This window comes from Pyrus communis, chromosome 7 (genome assembly GCF_963583255.1).
Source record: "Pyrus communis chromosome 7, drPyrComm1.1, whole genome shotgun sequence".
Taxonomy (NCBI): domain Eukaryota; kingdom Viridiplantae; phylum Streptophyta; class Magnoliopsida; order Rosales; family Rosaceae; genus Pyrus; species Pyrus communis.
Window position 1 is genome coordinate 1,832,691 of NC_084809.1, and position 22,258 is coordinate 1,854,948.

General features: G+C 37.6%; 4 protein-coding genes across 8 annotated transcripts; 2 read left to right on the plus strand and 2 right to left on the minus strand.

The window, feature by feature from the left end:
• Positions 1-363: 363 nt before the first annotated feature.
• LOC137740036 (uncharacterized) lies at positions 364-4,243 on the plus strand. The gene is made up of 6 exons (XM_068479824.1): positions 364-626; positions 735-821; positions 960-1,136; positions 1,920-2,090; positions 2,201-2,413; positions 2,499-4,243. Exons 1-6 carry the CDS (start codon positions 539-541, stop codon positions 3,320-3,322), a joined length of 1,560 nt encoding a protein of 519 aa, XP_068335925.1. The 5' UTR covers positions 364-538; the 3' UTR covers positions 3,323-4,243.
• Positions 4,244-6,900: 2,657 nt separating this feature from the next.
• On the plus strand, positions 6,901-7,380 carry LOC137739274 (uncharacterized). The gene has a single exon (XM_068478828.1). It carries the CDS (start codon positions 6,901-6,903, stop codon positions 7,378-7,380), a length of 480 nt encoding a protein of 159 aa, XP_068334929.1.
• Positions 7,381-10,743: 3,363 nt separating this feature from the next.
• Positions 10,744-13,543, minus strand: LOC137739802 (RING-H2 finger protein ATL46-like). 5 transcript variants are annotated; one of them, XM_068479515.1, is made up of 3 exons: positions 13,302-13,543; positions 11,722-13,170; positions 10,744-10,882 (listed from the first exon to the last, which is right to left on the minus strand). In XM_068479515.1, the coding sequence occupies exon 2, from the start codon at positions 12,901-12,903 to the stop codon at positions 11,725-11,727; it is 1,179 nt and encodes a 392-aa protein (XP_068335616.1). In that variant the 5' UTR covers positions 12,904-13,170; positions 13,302-13,543; the 3' UTR covers positions 10,744-10,882; positions 11,722-11,724. The 5 variants fall into 5 exon arrangements, with proteins under 5 accessions (XP_068335616.1, XP_068335614.1, XP_068335615.1 ...); XM_068479513.1 differs by having other exon boundaries at positions 10,744-10,888; XM_068479514.1 differs by having other exon boundaries at positions 10,767-10,892.
• A 2,832-nt stretch (positions 13,544-16,375) lies between these two features.
• On the minus strand, positions 16,376-18,661 carry LOC137738945 (probable inactive receptor kinase At2g26730). The gene is made up of 2 exons (XM_068478414.1): positions 17,401-18,661; positions 16,376-17,081 (listed from the first exon to the last, which is right to left on the minus strand). Exons 1-2 carry the CDS (start codon positions 18,659-18,661, stop codon positions 16,501-16,503), a joined length of 1,842 nt encoding a protein of 613 aa, XP_068334515.1. The 3' UTR covers positions 16,376-16,500.
• Positions 18,662-22,258: the final 3,597 nt, after the last annotated feature.

The following is a 22,258-nucleotide window of genomic DNA, read 5'->3' on the forward strand; positions in this document are numbered from 1 at the left end:
ATGTAATGTCACATGAAAAAGTTCAAATACACAATAGTACTTGATGGACTTGAGATACTACTACAAAAACTTTTTCGTTGTAAGGCTTCTGAGCGAAGTAATTAGCACCCACTGTAATTAAACACAAATTTAAAACCCAAAAAAGGTAAAAACAGAGGATATGATTCCCTCCTCTTGGTTTTATACCACAGCAGTGAGATCTCTCTCTCCTTTACCTTTTCTTTTCCTTAACATTGAGAGGTTCATTGCGTTCACTGTTCAGTACTGCAAACCTTCCAAATTCTCTATACCCTGTTTGTCTCTTTTACCTTCTCTCTCTCTCTCTCTCTCTCTCTCTCTCTCTCTCTCCTCTTTTTATCTCTCTAGAAAGAGTCACTCTCTCTGATTAATTTGTAGAAAAAGTAACGGAACACTGTCTGTTGGGTGTCCTACTTAAGTGGATTTCCTACAAGCTCTGACCTTTCAAATCTTCAGGTGTGAGTGAGTGAGCATTCTTCTGCTCTTAGATGCTCAGCTCTGATCATCCAAAACAGCATCAATGGTGAGGAATTGGGTTGCATTGCTTCTGGTTTTTCTGCTTCTCTCTGGGGATTTCTCTTCAGGAGCATCTGCCACACCTCCTGCAAGTGAGTAAAGTATCCAACTTTATACCCCCACTGTGCTTCAAATTCCTCATTTGCTTCAATTGGTAATCTAGTGATTTCACATATATGTATATGTGTATGTATATGCAGAAATTGTAACTGGGGTTGTCTCCAATGTGGTTTCTGCTCTTTTCAAATGGCTCTGGTCACTGAAATCCACCTCAAAAACCAGTTCAGGTATTTCTGCGAACTCACATTTTCCAAATTTTGAGCATGTTTGTAATTAGTGTGTTTTGTTTGGTTGTTAATGTGGTAATTAGAGAATGTTCTTTGCAATGGTGAGGTTTATGAGGTTAATGGGGTTCAAATTTTCAGCTGTTTCTAGCCGTTCGATGATCAAATTTGAAGGTGGATATACGGTGGATACGGTGTTCGATGGAAGTAAGCTTGGAATTGAACCACATTCAGTTGAATTATCCCCAAGTGGAGAGCTTCTGGTTTTGGATTCCGAAAATAGTAACATCTACAAGATCTCAATGCCATTGTCTCGTTGTAAGCCGCTTTCGCTGCCTTAACTCTTGAATTGTACCATTATATCACTGCTCGCGTTGCTTGTTTTACTAATGTATATCCACGGACCCAGTTAGGGAGATTCGAACTCGTGTGCATAGGCAATGTGGCTAGTAAGGCTACGCCCACATCAGTTCAACCTGAATAGTTAAATTTTCTATTCGTGTTGATGTGCAAGACATTAGAATTTGTACTTAAAGCATTGTTTTTCTGATTCCTTTCTTTACTTCAACTCTTTGCCAAATTCCATTCATTTATAAAAAGTACTGTTGCTGCTTTTATATGCTTTTGTTTAGTGGAAGCCTGTACTTTCTGGTTAATCAATTGCTATCTTTTTGGAGATTTACTTTTCTTTTGGTTTGCGACCACGATTCTCTAATGACCAGTTAAGCTTCTTGTTTACTCATGTTTTTAACCTAAGCTAGATTTGTTTACTTTAACACTGGAAACTTGGGTTCGTTGTATTTCATCTTCATTAATACCTTTAAGCTTCTTCAAGATAAAATCTTTGTCATTTATCGGTTAATGATTTGTCATGCCACTTTTTCTTTTGTAATTTCATCTTTATTTGCATTTGTTAGTATAATCAGTCATTAAAACGATAAAAAATAATATCAATGAAATATGCAAACTACAATCTTCAAATTATCACTTTCGTTGTAGAAGTAATTTCAGTTCAGTTCCTAGTTTAATGCTTGCTTGCTATCTGTTTTTATTTTGGTAGAACCTATCGTATTCTTTATATGCTGAATGAACGATATGCAGATAGCCGACCGAAGTTGATTTCTGGATCACCTGAGGGGTACTCTGGGCATGTGGACGGGAGGCCAAGAGAAGCAAGAATGAACCACCCAAAAGGGCTGACTGTGGATGATAGAGGAAATATTTATATCGCAGACACAATGAATATGGCTATCAGGAAGATAAGTGACGCCGGTAAGTCTCTGGATGTTTAAGGCATCACAGTTGTTAAGGAATCACCCTTTTCTTCTGTAATTCTTGTGCTAAACGTAATGGCACGAAAAACTTATTTCACCCTTATATAGGGGTTTCGACTATTGCTGGTGGAAAATGGGGCAGAGGAGGTGGTCATGTTGATGGTCCAAGTGAAGATGCAAAGTTTTCTAGTGATTTTGATGTGATATACGTCAGTAGCAGCTGCTCTCTTTTGGTTATTGACAGAGGAAACCAGGCAATTCGGGAGATCCAACTCCACTATGATGACTGTAACGACCGCTATGATGGAACTTTCGGTTTAGGTATAACTAAAAAAGTATGGACTTTCAACAGTGTAATTTGCTTTAGGTGATGCAGCTCTTTAAAATCTGTTCTCGATCGTTGCAGGAATAGCAATGCTGATTGCAGCTGCATTCTTTGGTTACATGCTGGCACTGCTGCAGCGTAGGGTGCAAGCAATGTTTTCGTCAAATGATATAAGTTATTTACAGGATCAAAGAACTATACATAGGCCCGCAACAGTGGCACCATATCAGAGGCCTCCTAAATCCGTCAGGCCCCCTTTAATTCCAAATGAAGATGAACCTGAGAAACTAGATGACGGCTTCTTTGGTTCACTAGGGAAGATCGTCCTCAACACTGGCTTGGCTGTGTCTAAAATCTTTGGGGGAATATTTACGGGCTTTAGAAGTAAGCCCCGACAATATCACATTCAGCAGCAGTATCATCAAGCTAATAAACATTCAAATGCTTGGCCCATGCAAGACAGCTATGTGGTTCCAGACGAAGACAAGCCTCCATCATTAGAAACGAGATCCCCAACCCCAAATAAAACCTACCCATACATGACCAAAGACCTGGAGAAGCCTCGCCATTCGAAGCAAAGTCAAGCTTACTATAATTCATGGGAGGGTGAATGTCAGCAACATCAACAACAGCAGCAGCAACAACTTCAGACGCAGCTGCAGCAGCAGCAACAACTTCAGACGCAGCTGCAGCAGCATCATCACAGGCATTACTCAACAAACCCGACTACATACTACAAGGAGAGCAGTGAGACAAACGAAATTGTGTTTGGGGCCGTCCAAGAACAGGATGGACGGCGTGAAGCTGTGGTGATAAAGGCAGTAGACTATGGAGATTCTAGATATAACCACCACAATATTCGACAGCGTTTCAATTATATGGATTATAATTCCTCTGGTTACTGATTCCCATCAAAAGAACACAAGAATATCATCCCTTATGTTGTATTTCTTATTTTCTCATGGAAATGTTAGCTTTCCGAGAGTCGTTTCTCAAGGAAATGTGAAAGTTTTATACCTCAGCTTAGGTCTGCATTTTCCTGTGTCTAGAGATCCAAAGAATCAAAGCCAGTGCCGGTTTTCAGATGTAGACTTAGTCATATTGGCTAGATTGAATGTACTTTTCGGTAATGGATCATGAACTACAGCTAACAAGCAGGCCCATGAAATATAATTCTCAGCTACCATATGGCTCATCATGTATTCAGTTCCAACGGTTTAGATTAATAGTTTCAACTTATTAAAACCAAAATAAAATCCAAACATGTAAATTCGAAATATATAGCTTTAGTATTAGAATATTGAGCAAATTAAAAAATGATACTTTTTTACACAATCGTATAAATTTGACTACCTAAACTAGGAAATACAAACAGTGTAATTTCTTATTTTCTGACTGCCACGTGCAATATCGTATTAACACGAGCAGTTCCTTCGAACCCTATAGACTGACATATGGAGCTTGAAGCTAGCTAGCACCACTTCATTTGTGTGCATGGAATATTAATGGCCGACGCCGGGGCTTGGACCAGAATTCTTGACTCCCCAGAGGGAAAGAACATCAGAAAAATAGTTAACAACACCGCCTCCGCTCGGACTGGCGGTCTTCCTTGGATTGTGATGCTCCCGGTGGCTGTGGGGGTGACGATGAATCTGGTGATGAACGTGAGAACCATGCTCGTGAAGAGGACGGGCTTCGACGGCGGCAAAGAGCAAAACAAAGCTCACCAGAAGTAGGGCAACAACGAAACGTTCGCGTGTGATGACTTCTCTGGCCATGATTACTGGACAATATTGGAGTCACTGGGTTCTAATGAGTTGAATGATTTTGCTTGGAGTTATAAAATTGTGTAAAGTAGGGTGTGGTATTTATAGAGAGAAATATGGTAAGCTTGTTTTGTTTGACTAAAAAATGTATGAAAATAATATAGTTTGAATTTGAGTGCCCGTTCAAACGCGTAAGAGAACTGGTTTCATGTGAGGAAGCATGAACGAAATTGAAACCCCTAATGCAGAAAGATTCAAAGTTTGAAGAGGAAATTAAATAAAAAAAATAGGACTGAATAACTAGCTGGGTGTAGTATAATTTGAATGCTTGTACCCAGTAATTCAGTCGTTCAAGTTTATCTAGGTATGATTAATATTTTCTCTTAAGCCATCATGGCCTAAATTTGTTTGAAATATGTATGCACACAGAATAGTATTTGATTTAGTGCTAGCGTCATGCATGCATTAAATATTTTGACTTGTTACAGATTCAACTCTCACTAGTTAATTAATTTCTAGTAGATGATTAATTAGTTCTAGTTAAGGACTAGTTAAGCATTGAGCCTGGTAGTGTAGGCTTGTAACTAAGTAGGGTATAAAAGTGATTGATGGGTGATGAAGCCTTGGTCAAGCGAGGTCATGGTGTTTGAAATTTGTTCACTAATCTTGTAAAGTTACTTTAAGCACGCTCTAAGCCTCTCGCGTTAGTAGGCCATCCTTACCAGTGGGTTAGCAAACAAAGGACTTAGTTAAACGCTCCAATACGTCGTTGATTAATATTAGGGTTCATGCTGTATCTATGCGACTTCATGTTCATTCAAACATATTCTAGATAATCATTACATATACAAGTAAAAGTCTAAAATAAAAAATAAAAAATTTTAAAACATGTTTATGATATTATATATAGCAGTTGACCTATTCAGCAGGAAAATGCATACATAACGAGGTACAACTTTTTAAAAAAGAGCTAATTTCCACATACATTTTTTAAATTTTTATATACCGTTCTTTATTTTTGACCATCAAAGTAATTAAATCAAACGAAAATAACTAATATGATTAAACATGAACGTGTCTGATAAAAAAAAAAAAAGACGTGTGTGTTTAGCATTTCTGTTACGTGAACAACTCAAAAGGATAAAATTGGACTTTTAAATTCTATGCTGCCAAACAAGCTTTGAATATTTTGCTTTGAGTGTTTATATATAATTTTGCCCTAGCAGTAGGTCAAGTTTGATTGGACTTATATCAATATATCCATCAATTTACTTGGCCAAATCATGAAATCATGCACGACTAAAGTTTCAACTGTTGAATTTTTTCATCTGTATCTTTTAATTGATGAATTTCAAAAAATGCGTTCTTATTCTGCCTGAAATATTATTGGTAAAGAAGATTAATATATAGGAAAAAAAAAACGCATTATTCTTTTCTAAGAAAAAGACGTTGATCCTACAAGTCAACAATTTGCTTCAACTTCAAGGGAGATAAAAATAGGTGCTTGCTTGTTGGTCAAGGAAAAGAAAAAGACTAAATGTGCTTCATGCTCGGTCAAACCCAGCTAGCTGGCTAGCCTACTTCCTTTGACAAAAATGGAAAAAAAAAAAAAACAGAAGGAAAAAAAAAAAAGAATAAGGACCTGAATGTACATGCATATTTCATTTTTCAAGTTAGTACCCAGAAATCTGAAAAGAAGGAAGTCCATGTTAGAATCACTAATAACTCTTGACAGTATCTTACAATGTTCTTCATTCAAGCTTGTTTGGAAGTCAAGAATCTCTAATAACTCTTGACAGTATCTTACAATGTTCTTCATTCAAGCTTGTTTGGAAGTCATTTTAAAATGGCTGAAAACATTTTTAGAGAAAATGTTTTTGGGTTCCAAAAGCACTTGAAGTGTTTTTTCAGGATTCACTTGCATTTTTACAAATGCTTGGTTCCAAAAACATTTTCACCAAAAATGTTTTTGGTCATTTTAAAAACACTTTTAAATGAGTCCTCAATTTCTAAATTTTTTTTACAAACGATAACGTTAGTGAGTTAAATTATTAATTGTTAAAAAGTAGAAGGATCTATGGGGATCAAACCCGAACCAAAGTGCATAAACATAATTATTTTCCCACATTCTAATAAAGCGTAATATGCGATTCATTTTCTAGGTTTTGGACAAGCCAATATGTTTAATAAAACAATTGATGATAAAAAAATTCCCCCATAATTAACATGGAATTGATAATAGAAATTAAAAATATGATTAATCAGAAACAGTCAGTTCCCGCCAGTGACAGATGGAATTACATAAACTACCAAATTTCCAATATTAACCTCATCGCATCCAGTTAACATTGACCTGGCTCCCGCGCCACAGAGGACCCTCTTTGGTAAACTCACCAAATTCGACCGTTAAAACTTTGCTGGTTCTCCGATTAACACCTGGCAGCCGGTGCCCGGTAAAATACATTTCACCTCCAGCGAGAATTCCGTTACAAATCGACCTATATTTGTCTCCCTCAAACTCCTCGCTCCCGGATCAGAAAATCCAGAGAGCAATCGATCGAGAGAGGGCGTTAGGGTTTGCAGAAAGAGAAAGATTTATGGATTTAGGGATTTTACCCAAATCGAAAATCCTTAAATCTTTCTCTTTCTCTGCCCAATTTTCCCTCTGATTTCTGAGCCCTAATTTTCACCTAATTTTCCCAATTTTCGGTTTTTTTATGGCATCAAAAATCGCGTACGATGCCGTTCCGAATCCGAAAACGGACTCCGCCGCTGAATCCGATGACGGGGAAGAATTGATGCTCGCGAGGAGAAGCGGGTGCTGTCTCTGGATCCCCTGCTTTGGATCCGAACCCTCCTCTCCCGACGGGTCGTGGGAGCGGATCCGTTCCACCGGCGACTGCGAGGGTCTGTGGTGGAACCGCGGCTGGAAGAAGATCCGGGAGTGGTCGGAGCTCCTCGCGGGTCCCAAGTGGAAGACCTTCATCCGACGGTTCAACAAAAACAAACCCAGGCCGTCCGTGAAATTCCAATACGACCCCATGAGTTACGCCCTCAACTTCGACGAAGGACCGGGGCAGAACGGTAATTTGAGTGATGATTATTTGTACAGGGATTTCTCGTGCCGGTACGCGTCGATTCCGGCGTCGGCCAAGTCGTCGATGGATTTGAGTAACGACTCCCCCTCCTTGACGTGAGAGTCACGTGATGAGCGGACGTAGATAACGTGTGAAAGAAAGCAGAGGAAATTGATGGTGGGTGTTCGGTGCGCTGCGCGCTGGGTTGTGCGGGAGAGTTGACGGCGGAGGAGAATAGAGGAGCGCGGCGGCGTTTGATTATTTTGCCATTTAGGAAGCCGTGACTGTTGGTTAAGTTTAAAAATATACAATCAGATTTTTTTCATTGTTTCATTTGTTCATTTAATTAATAAATGGCAGATCATGAAATATTGATTCCTGGCTAAAATTTATATATTCTCTCTGGTTGGAATTGTATATGTTGGTTCGGAAAGTTCTTCAATGCTTGTGTTACTACACAGAAACTTGCATGCAAGTGAGACATCGTGATGTTGGTCTACAAGCTTACCGATATCACGAGCATTAACTTGACACTTCCATTGTATGTAAGTTGTTTTTGTGTTACTGACTTGATTGTTGTCTTTTAAGCCTCATTTGGTCTCTAGGATTGAATTAGAACAGATAACTCATAAGATTCAAGGATAATAAAAGTAAAGGTAAATGACTATTTAGTACTACGGTTTAGTGATATTTTTCTTTACTTGTAAGTGAGAGGTCTTAGATTTGATTTTTGCCAACGGCAAATTCGAACTACATTATTGCTAACCTATTGTGAGGCTTAACTCACTCACCCACCACTTTAGTGTAGATAATATCATTTGTTAAAAAAAAAAAAAAAAAAAAAAAAGGGACCACATGGTGGCTTCACCATGCCAGTCCACTTTTCCAGATGCTAGGAATACTCATAAAGGCATTTTAGCCTCTTCTGACTACCATCGTTCACCAGCGCCATGAATCGAACCCAGAACGTGCTGTATAGAATACATACCTGGAATTCATCACCAACTAGATATTGAGAGGATTAGACATGCAAAAAATTTATTCATATAATCATCATATTTTGAAGGGGATTTGGAATAATAGCTCAACTTTCTTAATAAGTACATCTTCTACCTTTAAGTTTTGAATACTTTTGATATTATCTACACTAAGGATGGCCAAGTTGGCTAAACTTCACAATATGCTAGCTATAATAATTTGGTTTGAAGTCATCTTTAACGAGAATCGAACATAAAACCTCTTACTTACAAATAAAAAAAAATACCACCAGACCTCTTCTACCTTCAAGTTGACCACAATTACTTTATTCTGCCTTCGACGTACCTCAAATATGTCGGGTTATCCACCATATTAATCCTAACTAGGAAACGAGAGTTTAGACTTTTACTAGGGATTTGCTTTGCGTGCTTGTGTGTGGTGTTTTGACAAGGAAGGCACCCACAAAGCCACAAGCACGGGCAAGTTGCTTATCTTTTCTTTCCGCATGTCATCCCTTTCTCCATCATCACCACTTTTCTTATCTTCCTTTCCATCATTATATTTTCTCTCTTTCTCCGAGCACCAAACCAGTATAATTATCTTTTGTCAACTTTCATTTGTTAGAATAAATATAGAAATATAGAGAATAATCTGAATGATGATTTTGAGGTACGACTTGAATCGTTTCTTTAAAGTGTTATTTACTCCTATTCGAATGAGTTTGCTAAAATGTTCTTGGCAAATCACTTACAGGATACAATAAAGTATGAAATATTAGATTAGCAAAACCTAATTGTATTCCCTTATAAATAATTAGAAAGAAATTGATGAATGTGGTGGAGACAAAAGAGAGAGCAAAGAAATTGTGTAGACAACAAATTTTTGAATTAATCTTCTCTTATGCCAATGTTACTAATATATAGAGAGTATTGCACCCGTTAGACACATCATTTGGTTTGAGTATGCCTTTTCACCATGTGATACAACTTATTGTAGCAGTATATTCAAAAGACATATCTGATACAAAACACCAATTACCCAAATGTCATATATGTTATAAAGTATGCGATCAGATACCCAATCAATGGATATGTCTGTTAGCAACAATGAAAAGTTGCAATGCTTCAAATTGAAGAGATGTAATTATTGAGCAAAGAACCCAACTCTTTTCTGCCAGTACAGAACGCATATACATACGCCTATTATATACAATCATACAATATAAATATATATACATATATATATATATATATTATATTCTTGAAATATTCTACATCATTCATAGTCGTGTAATGAGTACTATAGCGGGATGAAGATATATTTCCGGTCGGGGAAGACAAACTTCTGGTTATCTCATTTGAGGGTCCTTGATCGGATGACCGAAATACAGGCAAATCCTCTCAGCTCAATAGGGCACAGAAACGCTATTGGTTATCAAGATTGCTCATTTGATAATTCAAAATTTAACTATCTTATTTTTTCCACAAAACGCTTTCAGCTCTCCTAAAAACGCCGTCAGACGAGCACTAATTAACTTGTACCATACAATTGTACAAGGGGCAAGTCACAAATGTATCTCGATTTTCAACGCACAGCCGTAGCTTTAGCCTATGTACAAGGGACAAATCCCTAATCTATCTTATCCTGTGATTTATCTTATCCTGTGATTTTCGTTGCGCGGACATCTCTACTGTACTTATCAAGGGGAATCTGTGGAGCCCAAAAATACATAAAAGAGGGCATCTTCACACTTTTATTTATTCGTTGGTGCATTGGTGACCGTGTGATGCTTTTGACCCACAAAAAAATCTGCATATTCCAATCCAATCCCAAAGTAAACACATAAAGTAGTACCATTCAAATTTGTTTCTTGAAACTACCAAATCACAAGTAGTTGGCGACCAACTTTATATTTGAATTTTACAATACACGTTTTGGATTCGATTCTTGATGCGTATAAATTATACAATAGTGATCAAAAGAGGATAAAATGCTTCTAGGCACCTTTTCGGCACCTGAAGAAGTAAATTACTGATCTTTAAAAAAAAATCAAAATCTATTTCTTGGTACAACCTCTTTAATTTTTTTTTAAGAATATTTTTAGTAGTTAGGAGCCAGTTCAGTTGACAACTCTTCTCCCAAAACAAAATCACTGGTTATAGTTAATTTTTTTATTATTTTATTTGAGTTAATACAAAATACAATGTGGAAACCTCAACTTTTTTGCTTGTTATTTCAGCACAAATTTTTGAAAATTATGAGGGGAATTTTGATTTCAACATGGCCACTGGGAATGGCAAAAAAGTGGGACCTGGCTTCTATGCCGTTTCAGTTTTCATCTCTTCTTATTTGTACGGTCACGGTTAAACCACGTCAACATTTTATATTATTATTACTTTTTGTCTTATTATCTTTATAAAAAAAATTAATATAAAATATTAACGTAACTTAATTGTAACCGTACAAAATAAGAGGGTATAGGAATGTATAACAACAAGAAGAGCAGAGAAGTCGGATTGAAAAAAGTGAGCACCTACTACACCCAATTTTTGAATAAAAGGTCTCATTTCCCAAGAAGCAAAAGATTCTGTCAGTCTGTCACACAGCTTTCATGGATCCCCACTTTCTGCACTCTTCAGCTTCCCTGCCCCTTACTATCATTCAATCCGAAGATTAGGAAAAACATGAAAAAATGCTGGAGAAAAAAAATGAGAGAGCGAAAACCATTTTCCGACCAATCAAAAGCAAGAAAAGAAAAATGCATTTGACTTGACCCCTAGCAATAGAAATATTTTTCAATATGGCAGAAATATAGTCTGATACACCAAGTGTTATAAATTCTAATCACTTGTATTATTACACTTGGTATATCAGGTTATGCTCGGCACAATGACTAATTTCTCCTTGCCATAGATCGGCTCATGAAAATTGTCAATTGAGACCTTTAAAGGCAAAGGTCAAAACCTTCAACAGGAGAATCGTTGCTTAAAACCAGCATTGATTAGATTGTTGTTTGTCTCAAATTATCTTTGCCAAACAAGGATCTTGGAGAAAAACATATACAGAAGATAGAAGCAATGAAGTTCTAACTGCAAACAATTTAGAGCTAATTCCATGGACCCCATTACGAACGAACTACAACAACATTTGCTTTTCCGACCTACATAACCTCCGCAACTTTGAAATTGCGTTAAACAAATGCGCGAAAGCGCAATCCATGTGACAAGATTAACGCAAATGTCCCACAACCTTGGCATAGAACATATCTCGGCTGCCAGCATTGTCATTCCCTAACATTAGAAAACCCCTTCTTCACAAGACATTATATCTGGTTTTAAAAAAGTACGCGATATGGTACACAATCAATCATCACAAGTACAGAATTAGCATTACAAAAATTTTGGAAAGGCGAAACTAGACCAAGGCGTAACACGCTTTGATCATTGGATTAATAAGCAACCATGGAAACTATAAAGAATATACCTCTCATTCTGGTTGCGTTCTATTCATCCATGGCAAGTCTGTGTTAAGAGACGAAGGCATGCCCATCTGTGTATCTATCGAGCTTGAAAACTTGCCCTTCTTCGACCAGAGCCAGATCTTGGAAACAGAGTAGCTTTCACCCTTAGTCACACTGCTGATCTTCTTTCCCTCCATGTCACTATCAATTGAAAGATTACCATTGTTTTCTATCCCTCTTGTTGGCCTTACATTGCGGCCTAGTTGATCATTTGATAAGGGAACCCGAAGTTCTGAATCGTTAAGCACATACTGATACGAACCCATTGAAAAACATCTTCTTGCATCCAATCTACTGCTACTACCCTCTCCTCCTTCTGTCTCCCCTACCTCAGCATCTACCTTTCTAAATTTGCCGAGTCTCACAGGCAAGATCCCCTTATCGACAACAATTTCCTCAATGTCCACGGTTTTTTGCCTTGAAGCAAACCCGTTTTCTCCATTACCAGGATACCCTTCTTCTTCTCTATAGTCATCAAAATCAAAAATTGGGTTTTCAATCGAATACTCGGGATTAAAAAGGGTACTCCTACAAAGAGGACATGTTGAATTTGATAGTAGCCAAGTATCTATACAGTTGATATGGAAAGCATGGTTACACGTAGGGAGCAATCTGAGCTTGTCCTTCTCGGTAAACTCACAAAGGCAAACAGAACAATCGAACGGCTCTTTCGCACCCACAATATCACGATACTGGAAAACAGGAAGTGCATCGATAAAAGCTTGATCTAGACCGGAATCATGAAGGTGGAAGAGCTGCTGCAGCTGTCTCTGAAGAACATCAGCAGTAGACATTTCTGGGTACCTATTAGACTGAGAAGCTGCTGAGGAAGACGGGTGCTTAGTCAGAAATCGAACGAGCAGGTGGAGCAAACCGGAGATGAAAAACAGCACAGCCAGAATCACTATTATAAAAAGCAAAGCGGGACTAATTCTTGAACCGGCTGATGACGGTGGTGATGGATTCGAGTTCGATTCACTACGAAAAGCTCCAGCATATGGGGGTGAAGATTGAAGAGAAAAAGGAGGAGGGTAGCTCAAATAACCATCTTTAACCTGGATTTGATGCTGAACCCAAGACATCTTCAAATGAGTGTGCCCAGAAAACCATCTAAGATCTTTCCCCTCTGCCATTCGAGGTATCATAAAGCTTTCTGATACAAGTGATACTGGGGAGGGTGAAATCAAACACCGGAGCTCGGATGCAAGGGCGAATGCTATTAACCAACTACGCTACGAGCCCCTTCAATGTTCATACATATCGTTACAACCAATGACCATGCTCTTCTCTTTACTCAGAGATTAATCAAACACAAACCCAATTCATTTTTCATGGGATTAAAGCCAAATTCAATCACTTTTCCCAGTTCTTCTTCCATCATCGCCAGATTTCCATCCCCAACTTTTTTTTTCCTGCAGATAAATACCAATATTTTTATCTAACTTCTATTGTCGGTATGTATGCTTTCAATTTTCATACCAAAATGATTGATAACGCAACAGAATCTAACAAAAATAATGCGGAATAAAAAAAAGGAGCATACCTAACTTGATTCTTCTGAGGAATCCACCATTTTTCATGTAATTTTCAAAAGCTGTGCAGCAAAACGATGCTCTTTGCTAGCTTCCAAGTTGCAGCAGAGAAGAAGAAACCCTAAAGACTCCGGCCTTTTGATTCCGGTGGTAAATGTACAGCGGAAAGAAGAGGAAAGTGAAGTTGGGTTTCTCTTTCTCTCTCCAAAAGTGTCACTTTCTCTCTCTAGAGTTCTTGATTGATGGAAGCAGAGAGCGCCAGAAGGGTGACAGTGGCGAGAGTTCCAAAAGTGCCAAAAAGGAAAACTAACGTTTAGCTCCCACGTGCTGAAGGGAGCGCGTGGGGATCGTATGGTCAACCGTAAGCGACAAAGTGCTAAACCCCGCAACCATGGGCTTCGAGGTGGGCCTGGGCTTGAACTCAAAATGGCTTGTCTGTATTCCGGTGGATTAGGGTGTAGGATAACGAACCAGCCAACCGGGTGGATGACTTCTTTTCTAAGGCACATCCAAGTGGCTGAGTTTTGGAAAAAATAAAAATATTTTGGTAGCATTAGAGATGTGACACCCCAGTCCATTCTGAACCTAATTATGTGCGCCATTTCTAGTGCTGGATTTAGAAGTAAGTAGGTCAGTTGGTTAAGATAATTGTGTTTTTTTTTTAACGAATGTTTTGTTATTAATATGTTATTGACACGTGATCGCTATTTTATGATGGTTCCGTCACTTTTTTTCTTTTTATACAAATGATATTCTGTTTTAAACTAATCTAAATTGAAGATATGGAGATTTGAACTCGAGTATAACTAGGATTATATTATATTGAGAGATTATATTTACACACCTCAAATTACTTCTCCTACACTTTTTTAATTTTTTCTATACACTACTAACACTTGATAGAAAAATATTTAAAAAATTAAAAAGATGTAGAATAAATAATTTGAGGTGTGTGAATATAATCTCCCTATTCTATTTTAAACCAATCTCAGTGTGATGATATTTTCATTTCAATGTTAAAAGAGTTTGGAAGTGCGATTCTTTTCTCCATGTTGATAAAGAAAAAGTGAAGTGTAAGTAAGTTATGAGTGCAACTTTACATTCAGCTAATCTGTTAAAATTTTCAACATTTTAGGTTAATGATATTACGTGCATGATAGTTAATTGGGTATGCCTTTAAAGCATGAAGTTGTGAATATATACTTTATCTTAAGTTTAAAGGCAATTAGGTAATTAGGTGAGGGTTTTGGATTGCAATCATAATTTAGTTGGAAAATGATAAGAAAGATGACAAAATAATTTAGGTTGCCTGCAGTTAGGTACATTATCCCAAGGCTAGTCTGCCCAGATGTCTCTATCTCTCTCTCTCTCTCTCTCTGCCCAAGCAATCTCTTCATCTGTTAGTTAAAAATGTATAATTGCCATTTGATGATGTTTAATTTGCCACGCAAACTATCGGGGTACACTGTAGAGAGAATAATAATCATGGCGTGTGCATAAGATCGATTTAGGCGTGTGTATAATCACATTGGTTAAAGATGATGTGTTTTCTGTAATGTATCCAAGTTCAAATATTCCTCTCTATATATATAGTGTTTGTAAAAAATAATAATAAGAGTAGGGGATCCCATATAATATTGATAAGATGTTTATAATATGTCAATAACAAAATGTACCGATCTGGTATTAACGCAAGTAACAAGTTTCATAGTCTTCAAGAATGAATTTCTACAAATTAATCATAGGCATTAAGCTTAGATTGTTCAACTTATGACACATGGGGATGGTTTATTCTATTCTCTATTGATTTGAGAATTGAAGGATTTTTGATTGGGTGAGTTCAAATCAAAGAAAGTTTTTTGGTGTATCTGATTTTCTTTTTATTCATCATTTTCAGATGTAATTGAAGGAAAAGAGAGAAGATTTCGTGAGACTTTGCTTGGTAAACGGGTCAATTATTCAGGACGTTCTGTGATTGTTGTAGTCCCTCACTTTCGTTACATCGATATGGATTGCCTCGCGAAATAGCAATAGAGCTTAATAAGACATTTGTAATTCATGGTTTAATTAGACAACACTTTGCGTTGAATATAGGAGTTGCTAAGAGTAAAATTCAGGAAAAAAAGTCGGTTGTATGGGAAATACTTCAGGAAGTTATGCAAGGGCATCCCGTATTACTGAATAGGGCACCTACTCTGTAAACTGTCTACTTGAGACTGTCCCTTGGCCCGTAGGTCCTGATACAAGGTTAGAATTCTAGTTCTTCTAGAGTGGTATCTCGTTGAAGACTTGGGCCTCCCCCCCCCCCCTCCCGCGGCGGGAAGGAGACCTTCTTCGCCTTCCACCTAAGCACTTTTTTTAGCCTTGAAATTAAATAAATCAAAAAAAAATTAATGAAGAAAAACAATAGAAAAGTGCAGAACGACAAGAACCTGAAATAGCCACCTTTAGCCCTGGACTTCCGATGTTGAGTGGGCAATCAGTGGTTGTTGGGTCCTTTCAGAATACATAGACAATCAGTGGTTCGTACAGGACTGCCAATTTTGTTTTGCAATTCATGATTACTAGCACAACACTACTTCAAATGGCAATTGGGGGTTCTCACAAAATTTCATGTTTTCATATTATGCATTTTGATAACCTATAGATGCCTCTCAAACAAGCCCAGTTTCTAAAGCAGTTTCTAGCAGTTGAAAAAAGGTTTGCTTCCCTCTACCTAACAAGCAAAGGCTAGAGCACACTGCTGCTCTTGTGCCTAAAAGAGATTAGCTTTTCCAATATAATCTAAACTACGGGATTGAAAATTCAAACTTGAGTACAGATAAAGAAGCATACTGCTCTAGTCAACTTTGTCAAGCTATGTCTGGGCTATGCAATCTCAGTCTTTTAGATTGCAGCCAAAAAAATTTCTCAATTTCTTTCTTTAAATCTAAATCAATTTGATCCATGTGTTTTTTTTCTTTTTCCCCAAAGATTTCGAAGATAAGCCTAAGGATTAGTTCTAACTAGCAATTTTGCTGCACGGTTAAAAGAGTAAAATATCACAACAAAACTCAGATCTCAATTAAGACATGAGATAGTGGCTGCGTATTATACTCTTATTGGTTCAAAATACGAACATTTCTCTAAAATAATATGCTATTATGGACTTAATTACTACATGGAAATATAGATAAATATGGGCTTAAATTGGAAAAACTATTTTCGTAATCAAATTAGGCTCATAGATGATTGTGGATCAAAGACTCTGGACCTCTCTTCTTCTTCTATAATGGTGTTAATCATTATGGCAACTTGGTCCATGCTCGGCCTAGCCTCCGCAGAACGGTTCACACACTTTATAGCCACCTGCAGCAGGTTCACCATCCTCTCCTCACTCGCATATTCCGACATTAGGGTTTTGTCAAACACTTCTGCAGTCCATTCCTCTCGAACCACTGAGTGAACCCAAACCGTCAGATCCACGCCGTTATGCTGCACAAGTTTGCCCGTGAGTAGCTCAAGAAGGATCACACCAAACCCGTAAATGTCCCCGTCGAAGGCGCTTGAGGTACTGCTAGTCCTAGAAGCCTTGCGCGGTGTTTGGTTGTCTAAATCTTTGATTACCATGAGGCCGAATTCACTTATGCAGGGCTCCATTTTATTGTTGAGCAAGACGTTGGAAGATTTTAAGTTGCCGTGCGCAATCCCCTCTGCGCGAAGCTCCTTATGCATGAAAGCTAAAGCTTCTGCTATGCGAGCAGCAACGGAGAGCCTGCTGCTCCAGTCAAATGCTTGGCCCCTATGGCTTCCTGAATCATACAGTTGTTACTACAGGGTAGAATCATTCTACATAAAGAAAACAGAAAACCAGGCTTCGAATCTCGTTTTTTTTTCTAGCAAGTAATATATTGTCACATCACATGTTACATCATTTCGTAACTAAAGTTAGTGTAAAACAAAACAATGAGGAAATGATTTCCTTGCAATTCATTTTAATTTTGTTCCTTAATTTTCTTTTGATATAAATAAAAATACTAATGTGGACTAGGGGAAAAGAGGCCTAAAGAAATCATTTCACAAATAACAAAATATCTATATATTTTATGAAAATATGCAAAAAGTTTTTACCATGGATGAGTCTGAAGAGGCTTCCATTCTCTTGATACTCATACACCAGAAGCTTCTCTTGTTTCGAAGAGTAAAAGGCAAGAACCGGCAGCACATTCTGGTGCTTAGCCTGGTACAACCTCTCCATTCTCTTCTTAAAATCGCTACCTGAAATCGCCCAATCTATCCTTTTCACCACCAGTACCATCCCCTCCTCGAAGATGACCTTGTAGAGACTGCCACACTTGCCTCTCCCAAGCAAGTCGGCAGGGGCCCTGAGCAAGTCCTCGAACTTCAATCCATCCACCACAGGGCTCGTGAGGACGATAAGTGAAGACAAAACCATATTAGTGCTCTGGCTCTCATCATCTGACATTGTGACAGAATAATTGGACTTGCTCAATCCTCCCTTGAACTCACTTGATGCTGCACTAATTTTGCTCACGCCTTCATCGACTGCCGAAACTATGTTCGCGGCATCAACCTTTTTAGCTTCCTTTTTGTTCTTTGTACATATTTTGAAAAATACTAGCACAATAAAAACCAATGCCAAAATAGCATATCCTATGTATAATATCACTTGATTTTTTGAGACACCCTTGGAATTTTTCGAGTTCCCATCCGTTGTCAAGGATGACGACAGACACTTGTTTGCCAGTGGATCTCCACACAACTCGGAGTTTCCCACGAAGCTGTTTGCTTGGACAAAGCCTTTCGTGTTAGGGATTGGTCCTTGGCACTTGTTGTTAGAGACATTGAACTTGTCGAAATGGGAGAAGTCAAAATTCGGAATCAGCCCAGTAAGCTGATTGTTGGAAAAATCGAGCGTTTTGAGGTTGTTCAGTGCAGTAAGGGACTCAGGGAGGGTACCTGAAAGACGGTTATTGCTGACAGTGAATTGAGTGAGCTGATTGCAGTGTCCAATCTCACCTGAAATTTGTCCAGCAATGTTGTTGTCATCAAGGGCAAGGGTGGTAAGAGAAGCCGCGAGAGGTTTCGTGTTGCAAAGCGAAGCAGCATCAAACGCGCCGGTGAGATTTTGGCCATTGAGGAAGAGTTTTGTGACAGTAATGTTGGGAGAGTCACAGTCCACATTCTGCCAATGGTCCTTGCAGGGATCAGAGGATGGATTCCAACCCCACGAGAGGCCGGGTTCGACACCATTAGAAATCTTCGCAAGGAAGATGATGAGTGAGTTCTTGACTTCAACTTCCACAGAATGCGTTCTGTGGAGGACGAGGGAGAACGAAAAGAAGATTACCAAGACAAAGATTCTATTCATTTTTTTTACAAATATCGATCTAGCGTTCGTACGTGTAAAAGGGCTTGCAATAAGTGGGATTGAGGGAGAACAAACTCTCAAGGGTGATGTGGTTTGCCGACTCTATACAATGAGAGCTTGGCTTCTTATTGTTTACCTTGATGTTAGGGACTTAGGAGATAAAGCCATTGGCCAGCTAAGGTTAAGTAGTTATTTGAAAAATATATGGCGCCGGCAGACTAATGACGGGTGGAAATGTGTTGCCAGCTCCCTTGGAACAATGATTTTGGGGGTGACAAAGTCTTATTTTATTTTGTAATTACTTATTAATGTTTAATTAGTGTAATTTTCGGACAACTGTTAATGTGAATGAGAAATACTTAAAAGAATTAAACTTTACAAGAAAATTGTAGTAATTTTCACACTCCCGTTTAATCCTTATGCACTCTTTCTCTTTGTTGGTCACTTAATCTCCTTTAGTTTATTAAATCTAAAGGCTAATAACAGCACATGAAAACAAAAAGCAAGTTCGTAAATACTTTTCAAAAGGAATTCTTTATCAACCATGTTAACATTGGTATAATATTAGTTGTTCTTGGAAAGAGAAAAAATTACTTATAACAAGAATGCAGTTGTGGCGATATTTCAAGTCAACTAGCGTTATCATGTAAAACTTGGAAAAAAATAAGTCGGTGCTTGATTAATTTGACCTATAGTCGCACTGAGGTAAGTTACTCTCCCGTCTAAAGCCATTGGTGAAGTTGATCTTGTCAAAAAGTCACCTTACAATTCTTGAAGATTTTATGATTCAATGGCTGAGACGTATTCATCAAGCGTTGATCCATCCAACAGGGACTGCCATGCAGTACAACTGTACAAAAACAATGCAAAATAATTAGGTCACTATCCTATAGTGCTGCACTTGTTTAACTAACAATGATTGTCTATTTTATATTCTTCCGTGGCTTTCATGCTTATCTCTTAATTAATTACTAGCTATTGCCTATCTAGGGGGCTCATCGCATCGACTGCAACTTTGGCCTGAGGGAGTATTAAAGTTCACAAAACTCAAAGCATAAGACAAATTAATTTAGATGAGCTCAGGCTTGAAGTCGATATTTCTGAAACAGATTCGAATCATCATGTTTACGGTATCTCATTCGGCTCAAATATAAAATAGACAATCTGATGATGCCAAACTTTGACACTTCCCATCTCATTGCGCACCTGTCACCGAGTGTTTTACTTGATCGTGTGTTTCTGTCTTTTATTTTGTGATGTGACGTGTATTTATACCCAGGGCCGCACAAAATTTTCTCAGTAACTCCAAGTGGTTGAATTTTTACAAATTCTTTACTTAATAACAAAGCCGAAACTGTATATCCGAATCATTTTATACTAACTTAATATATCGTACTGTTTGTTTTCAAGATCCAATTTACCAGCATATATAAATAGCATTTGGGGAGATGCATGTTATCATCACCACGAAGCAGCCTGTTCATCTTTGATATCCTCATCATCAAATCCTACATCACATAAAGTTAATTAAGAGATCAATAATTCATCCCATACGTTTAGTTTTATATGAAATAAATTTCAGCTACAATTGATTGTAATAGTACATGGACCGAGTTGCTAAGGCAGTGTACTTCTTTTTGTACTCAAGTTTGAATCTTCATATAATTTAGATTAGAATATCATTCCGTAAAAGAAAAATGCACGGGACCAGAAAAGTTTCCACAAGCCAATACCTCTCATGAACTACAACACCAAATCGAGATAATTTGATTTGAAAGAGTGAAAATTAATAGTCTAGACTGCAATAAGAAGAAGAAGCAAAGAGCTTTCATCTATCCATAAACGCTTTTTTAGCCTCAGTTTTTGGTTTCCACATTCAAGCGTTGAATAAGGCCTTAGAATGGCTTTCCTCTATTCGGGATCGAAACCTTAATGGTTGATCCTCCTGGAATAGTTGCAGCAGCTAGATATGATCCAAGTTGCTTGCACATTGTCGAGTAACTTAGACACACAAATTCATAACCACATCACTAAGCTTCAAGAGCCCCGTGAAAGTTTGCCAGCATGTTTCTAGGACAAGGCAATATCTGCAGAAGTTTTTGTATCAAATTCAAATACACAATAAAACATTTTGTACGTGAAAGTTTATATAGTTACCAAATATTGTACTCTCCAAGATTGATTGATTGGTTGATGACATCCAGGCATACAGAACCAAAATTTTCAAATTAAAAACGCGATCCCGATCGACTTAAAACAACTGACCTAGGCGCAGTACATTGACAGATTTCGTAACAGACAACACAAGAATTCGAACATTCGCCTAGAAATATCAGCAAGATAAAAGGAAAAGGTCAGAATCTAGTGGAGGATTTTCTATCCTTCTATTCTTATCATTTTCTATCCCTTCCTCTCATACATTGCTTTTTGTCTTATTATCTTTATAAAAAAATCAATATAAGATGTTGATGTAGCTTAATCGTGACCGTTCAAATAGAAGAACATGGAATAGTAAAGAAATTAGGAGAATAGAGAATCCTCATCTCTTTTGACATTCGCCTACAAATATCAGCAAGAAAAAGGAAAAGGTCAGGAACCTACTCTTTTCTTTGTCTCTTTGCAAACGTGCATACTGCTGGAAGGTCAGTTGTACATTGGGTTTCATTAATTGGTACTGTTCAACTGTCTCTAATTAAAAAAAAAAGTTCTTTTTTTTAAAAGCATGTGTATAGCTGCATCTGCTTTCTCTTGTTTTTGATCCATAATTTTGAAAAAAAAAAATTCTTTACCAAATACAATTAAGATCTCAACTTTTTTTAGAAGTTGCTTTTAAAAAAATTGACGTAACCCCCAAACTAGCCCTAATTTCCACTCTTTTCTCCTTTTCTCCTTCCCAGTCTCTATTTTCTTTGTGAATATTTGCCGTCTAGGTCCGAATGCGGTGGTTTGGGGATGTGGTTCTGCCACTGGGGTTTTTGGGTGGGTCCTGTAGGTTGGAGTGGTTGGGATTTTAGAAGGTGGTCCTGAGGTTAACCAATTTTGGGTAAGGGGGTGTTCTGGGTTGTGGCGTTGGATGGCTTTTCCAACAAAAAATAAATTAAAACTTTTAATTTATTTTCAGTTTTTATTATTCTAATTAAAAAAAATAGTTGAATTGATGCAAGGACTTTTAAAGAATATTATTTGGTGGGAAAACAAGATTTTTTTTTTTAATTTATATATTTTAACTTTTTATGTGGGATGAGAATATAACATCGTGAACAAATAAAGTGAGTTGCTCTAGCAGTTCTATTTTAAGAAAGAATGCAGTCATTGGCACTAAGGAACAGGTGTCAAGAGATGTTAAGCCACATGGCAGACAACATGGGTGACACATCATATGATGAAGTGTCAAAGACCTGTTTTGATATAGATGTGGAAGGATAATATCTTCAAGGAGTGCTTTCCGCACATACTTTTATACTTCTCATGTATTTTCTTTTAAAAAGTTTTGGCCACTAGATCAAATTAATTAGAAAAATCAATGGACATAACAAGAATATATAAGAAGTAAAAAAAAAAAAAAATGTATGAATATCAATGCCCTATCTTAATAAA

Bases quoted from the DNA above. Each gene is read 5' to 3' on its own strand.
- LOC137740036 (XM_068479824.1), top strand. From the start codon at position 539: ATGGTGAGGAATTGGGTTGCATTGCTTCTGGTTTTTCTGCTTCTCTCT. The intron at 2,091-2,200 runs GTAAGTCTCTGG...ACCCTTATATAG, and splicing joins CAGGAAGATAAGTGACGCCG to GGGTTTCGACTATTGCTGGT. The intron at 2,414-2,498 runs GTATAACTAAAA...CGATCGTTGCAG, and splicing joins TGATGGAACTTTCGGTTTAG to GAATAGCAATGCTGATTGCA.
- LOC137739274 (XM_068478828.1), top strand. From the start codon at position 6,901: ATGGCATCAAAAATCGCGTACGATGCCGTTCCGAATCCGAAAACGGAC.
- LOC137739802 (XM_068479515.1), bottom strand. From the start codon at position 12,903: ATGATACCTCGAATGGCAGAGGGGAAAGATCTTAGATGGTTTTCTGGG.
- LOC137738945 (XM_068478414.1), bottom strand. From the start codon at position 18,661: ATGAATAGAATCTTTGTCTTGGTAATCTTCTTTTCGTTCTCCCTCGTC. The intron at 17,082-17,400 runs GTAAAAACTTTT...TGTATGATTCAG, and splicing joins CCTCTTCAGACTCATCCATG to GAAGCCATAGGGGCCAAGCA.